The sequence below is a fragment of the Carex rostrata genome, chromosome 11 (genome assembly GCF_964058835.1).
Source record: "Carex rostrata chromosome 11, lpCarRost1.2, whole genome shotgun sequence".
Taxonomy (NCBI): Eukaryota; Viridiplantae; Streptophyta; class Magnoliopsida; order Poales; family Cyperaceae; genus Carex; species Carex rostrata.
The window spans coordinates 8401051-8407146 of record NC_135928.1 but is presented as its reverse complement, the minus strand read 5'-3'; the positions used below and the strand labels follow the sequence as shown (position 1 = coordinate 8407146).

General features: G+C 32.1%; 1 protein-coding gene across 1 annotated transcript; it reads right to left on the bottom strand.

Moving 5' to 3' along the window:
* Positions 1–1477: 1477 nt before the first annotated feature.
* On the bottom strand, positions 1478–3067 carry LOC144561859 (Pentatricopeptide repeat (PPR) superfamily protein). Its single transcript, XM_078310958.1, has one exon. It carries the CDS (start codon positions 3052–3054, stop codon positions 1558–1560), a length of 1497 nt encoding a protein of 498 aa, XP_078167084.1. The 5' UTR covers positions 3055–3067; the 3' UTR covers positions 1478–1557.
* Between the last annotated feature and the right edge of the window lie 3029 nt (positions 3068–6096).

The window sequence follows — 6096 nt, the reverse complement described above, 5'->3', positions numbered from 1 at the left end:
ACCAGATATAGGTGTCTTTTCAATTTTTTGGCTTTAACTATTTCCAACTTCTCTTGTTTTTACTTTTTAGTTCATATTTTACGATGGTGGAAGAATACTTATTTGATATAAGGCCATTTCAACTGGTGTTACTTGAATTCAGATCAGGGTGAGGTGCCGTACCGATTAAGGACATGTTAGATCAAGACCGTTCAACTTAAGTTTGCACGAATCTTAAAACAAATCCTATATTTCCAAGTAGGTTCCGAAAAGATTTTGGCTCGGCTTTGACTAACATGATCCGTCAGGTACCGTAGGACATATACTGAGAACATATTGATATGTAATTGTTTCTTATAAAGGGTTCTGATTTCTGAAGAATAATTTGGGTTCAATACCAACCAAAGAAATAGTGCACATTATCAAACAATGGTTTGTTTAATTGTTCTGTTGATACCAGTGCAACAGTAGCAATTATATGAACAACTGTTATGTTAATTCTGAAGAAATAGTGTAAATTTTCATCAGAAACCATAAAATTTATCTTAAGCCTGGAACTGATTACTAAATATAATTTCATTAGTCACAAAATACTGATACTTTTACTGTGTCTCCCCTTTCATTGATGAAAAATTAAGAGGCAACAGATTATGGAGAAGTAAACATGATGTAATGGAAATTTAGAAGGAGAGAGAATCAGAGAAGCTACCACTCTGTTACCATTCTGTAGTTTCTGTTTGTGAAACTGAAGTCCGAAATTCTAAATTGCAAAGTTTAAAACCTCAGAAACTACAGTATCAGTAATCATCCAACAATTCTTTAAAACAAGCGCCAATTCAGTTCGGCCCAATAGCCCCAACAGGGTCTGATTTTCTGGGCCGGTTACTTCACATAGCCCAAGCAGGGGCTCTCAACCAATACGTTGGCGCATTTTTCGGTTAGTGCAATAATTCGTTGCATGATATATCGCATGGATAGTGGACCCGTATATGTTTTGTACCAGTTCATTGTCCGTTTTGCTTTTATTGAAATAATCAAGGATATCATGAATTAATCACACAGGTATTATATCGTATATTTTTTTTAATGACGCTTGTGATAAATAATTTCTATTAACTTCTTATTTTTCATAAAAGAAAACAAAACCCTGACAAAATTACCATTGTCACCATGATTCCTGCTATCTCAGAAGACCAAGCAAATGCATGTACCGGCTAAGGAGCCATTAGAGATACCAGTATTGATTTGATCCAGCACTTCTAAGCACTGCAAACAGTTCTTATGAGAGATTGAAATTTATTCTCATTCAGATCAAGCAATAATTAATTTCTCAATTACACCTTATATTTTGCCAGCTTTGCAATAGCATCCATGTATATTCTTTTGCTGGTATTGTACATGACACTACTAGGATTGCAATTTGTGTAATAACCACACCAACCTAAAAAACATGACTTAATCCTATAGCAAACAATTTAGGTCCTCAGAAAAATGTCAAGTAATTCGCATAATTGAAAGAACCTTGAAAAATATAACAAACAATCCTCAACAAAACTTGTATTCTAGCAAGATAATCCACTATTTTCCTCTACCATGCTCGAAAATACTCATCCTTTCATGCAATTTATGAAGCGACTCGTGCCTTTTCGCGAGCTCCATTAGAACTCTAACTCTTTTAACTGAAACACTACTCGGCCGTTGACCTTTCTCCACCATCTGAAACAAACACTTCTCGGCCTCATCCAACCTCCCGTCATCACAGAGCATATCAAACAACACATCCGAGACCAAGGTCAAAGATCCAAACCCGTTAAGGACCATGTCTTCCCACAGCTCTAAACCAAAACCCACATCCCCATTCCGTCTACAAAGCCTAATAAGAAACATGCAAGTTTGCGTGTTGGGCAAGCAGCCGTGTACCACTTTCATTCTTTTGTATAAGCTCAATGCGTTTCTCATATCATTAGCCCAATAGAAGCAGCGAAAGAATAGGTTAAAGCTTGTGGCGTTTGGCTGTAGACCCACTCGAACCATTTCATCCATTAGGTTAAAAGCATCTCCCAACCTCTTAGCAATGCAAAAATTTCTCATAGCTGCATTATAAGCTGCGGCATCAGGGTAACAACCAAGTTCTCTCATCTCCTTCAAAACCGCTCTTGCCTTATCAGGTTGACCAATTAACCCCAACCCACCAATAAGGCTGGTGTAACTAATAAAATCTGGGTAAATTTCCAGTTCACGCATTTCATCAAACACCTTGTGTGCCTTCTCCAACTGGCTGTTTTTGCAGTACACATCAATCAAACAATTGTATGACACCAAATCAGGTTTGACATTTAATTCTTGCATCTCTTTAAAGAATGACTCTGCCTCTTCTACAGATTTCCAACCCGACAAGAGGATGTTAAATGTGATCAAATTGGGCTTGAAATCGTGCTTTAATGAATGGTATACATTTCTGGCATCAGACATGCTCTTCTCCTGAGAAAGGGTTCTTAATAGTGCATTGAAGCATGAAACGTCAAAATTCGTGCACAATCTCTTGAACATTTTAAAGCTCTCTGCTGTTTGTCTAACCGAACAAACCTTTGCGATTCGACCAAGCACGATCATGACCGTCTTGGGGGTGATAAAGGCTGGGTCTTTACGGCGCATTTCCTTCAATATCCTCCAGCTTTCTTCGAATCTGCGGGACCGACCAAGAATGTAGAGCATGGTGTCGTAGGAGTATTGGGTGTGGTAAAACCCTTTCTCTTTAGCGACAAAATCAAAGAAATCCAGGGTTTTTAACGGGTTGGCATGGCTGAATCTTACCCGCTTGAGAACTTGGTCGATGAGGTCGTTGGAAAGGGGGATTTGAGAGGAATCGAGACAATTAATCATGGATTCAGGCGAAGGGGAATTGGTGATTATGTGAAAAATGGTGGATACATCCGGATTGCGAGCATTGTTAGTATTATTAAGTTCACCATTAAGGTTTTGAACAAGGGAAGAAAGAGATTTGAAAGGAAGGTAAAGTCTTGGAAGCAAACAATGGTAATTTACTTTGGAGAGATTGGATAGCTTCAGTGCCATCGTTTCTTACTACGAGAGAGGCTACGATGGAAGGGAACGAAGGGAGAACTCATATCAAAGGAAACAAATATATTTACTGTTTGGATCACGACCGTCCGATCATAATCTACACGAATATTAAAAGACTGCATTTCACATCGGACTGAATTCGTCTGCTGAAAGAGTACTATATACTTCGGTTGCATTTGGATCAACCAAGAATAGAGCTAATCTTGAGTTGGCTCCACTATTCTCAATTCTTGTTGATCCAAACATAAATTAGCAATTTGGGTTAGCTCAAGAATAGCTCTATTCTACTAATTCATAAAAATGTTGGGTTAGCAAGAATAGAGCTTGTGGAGTTAGTGATATTAATAAAATATTTGATTCATCTCAATTAGAATTAGTTTAAATATTAAATTAGTATTAAATAAAACATCTGATTAGTATTAAATATAATATAATATTATATTAGATTAGGAGGAGGGTTCAAATGCACCCAAATTTTTGTGCACCCAAATGCACCCTATCTTTCAAATCTTTTTTCTCCGTTTTCAAAGTCCGAATATTCAATCCGAACCGTTAGATGCGATCTATATATTAAAATGTGCTTGGAGACCAAATTTTATATTTTTTGGAATTTTTTTACTATTTATTAAGCCACTTTGAAAATCACTGATTTTACATTTTCTGGACCATTGGATCAGCGATTTTTCGAAGTAGCTTAATAAATAGTAAAAAAATTCCAAAAAATATAAAATTTGGTCTCCAAGCACATCTTAATATATAGATCGCATCTAACGGCTCGGATTGACTATTCAGACTTTGAAAACGGAAAAAAGGATAGGGTGCATTTGGGTGCACAAAAATTTGGGTGTATTTGAACCCTCCTCTTAGATTAGTATTAAATAAACTATTAGTTTAAATATTAAATTAAATATAATATTATTTTAAAATGTAGATTAGTATTAAATAAATATAATATTAAATTAGATTAATATTAAATAAAATGTTAGATTAAATGTAATATAATATTAGTTTAAATGTTAAATGTAATATAATATTAATTTAAATAATAAATGTAATATAATATTAATTTAAATATTGAATTAGTATTAAATAACTATAATATAAAATTAGATTAATATTAAATAAAATATTATATTAAATATAATATAATATAATATTAGTTTAAATATTAGATTAGTATTAAATAAATATAATATCTGATAAGATTAGATTATTATTAAATAAAATATTATAAAATATAATATAATATTAGTTTAAATATTAAATGTAATATAATATTACTTTAAATATTAGATTAGTATTAAATAAAATATAAAAATATAATATTACTTTAAATTTTAATTTAATATAATATTAATTTAAATATTAAATGTAATATAATATTACTTTAAATTTTAGTTTATTATTAAATAAAATACTATATTAAATAAAATATTATATTAAATATAATATAATATTAATTTAAATGATAAATGTAATATAATATTAGTTCAAATATTAGATTAGTATTAAATAAAATATTAAATTAGCAATAAATACATATAATATAATATTTAAATAGATTAGTATTAAATAAAATATTCGATTAGTATTAAAAATATTAGTTTAAATGTAATATAATATTAGTCTAAATATTAAATGAAATAAAATATTAGTTTAGATATTAAATGTAATATAATATTAGTTTAAATATTAGATTAGATTAATCACTATTTTATTTATTCTCTCCATCGCTATTTCAAACATACAATCCAAACGACATTTTTACTAACCCGAATAGTTCAAAGTTAGTGCTATTCTCAAACCATTCGGATTAGCACTATTCTCAACCACTAACCAAAAAATCGCTATTCTTACACTAATCCTTGCTCGATCCAAACGTACCCGATTCATAACTTGACTGTAGAATGTAGATAGAGTGAGAAAAATAGCACGACGGAGCCGGTTTTGTCACGAAACGACACAGTTACAGTACAGAACAGAATTGTGCGCGTGTCAGTTATGTGCCGTGATACGTTTGGTCACGACACGACATAGTTACATATTGATCAAATAGTGAATCTTAAATAAACTAACTTCAATTATGATCGAATGGTCACATGAGGTACGTTTGGACACGATATAACTCACGTGGCGTGCCCATTTGTGTATCTTGACATTTTGATCACAGTTCGACACGGCACATGAAAAATTAACTTGATCACAATACGACATGGTACGAGATCAAAATCACGATATGTTAGTCACGACTTTGTTAATGTGTTTAGGGTAGATATCGCCCAAATCAATATGGTAGAACTTAGAACGACTTTTTTTTTTTTCTAAAAGTGTCTAATTTTGTTAATGTGTTTGATGAGCTCTGTTGTTAATATGTTAATATTATTTTTTGGTGCGTATTTGTTTTGTTGGAATGCTTTCATATGAAGGTGAAAAACTATATTTTATCCAAAGAATGTTAAGTTCTACCTTTTTTTTCAATACCAAATTAATTTACTGCAAGTCTAGCTGCAACCAGGCTCGTGAATGCTTATGGGCCTATTTAAGTATATTGGGCTGAGAAACACTACCAGGCCGAACCAAAATTAAAATATTCCATCTAATTTGTACAGATTAACCCATATTTAAAATGCTTGAATTGTGAATTTATTGCACATTGAAAATTTGGAGTATATCGCTTTGAGGGCTGGTAATTAACAATATTCATCTTGTAATGCAAATAATAATAATAATAATAATAATAATAATAATAATAATAATAATAATAATAGGGGCTAGGCTACTATGACATTGGTGTTATTTGAAATTAAATAACACCAACTTTTAAACCCTTAGATCTGCCTTGAGATTCGTACAAAATAAAGTGCTTGAACAGTAAAAGCGGATATTACGAATCTCAAGGCAGATCTAAGGGTTTAAAAGTTGGTGTTATTTAATTTCAAATAACACCAATGTCATAGTAGCCTAACTCTAATAATAGAGGAGGGATCAAATTACACCCTTTTTTTGTGACACCGGATTACAACCTATGTTTAC

Excerpts from the sequence above, each read along its gene's own strand:
- LOC144561859 (XM_078310958.1), bottom strand. The coding sequence starts at position 3,054 with ATGGCACTGAAGCTATCCAATCTCTCCAAAGTAAATTACCATTGTTTG.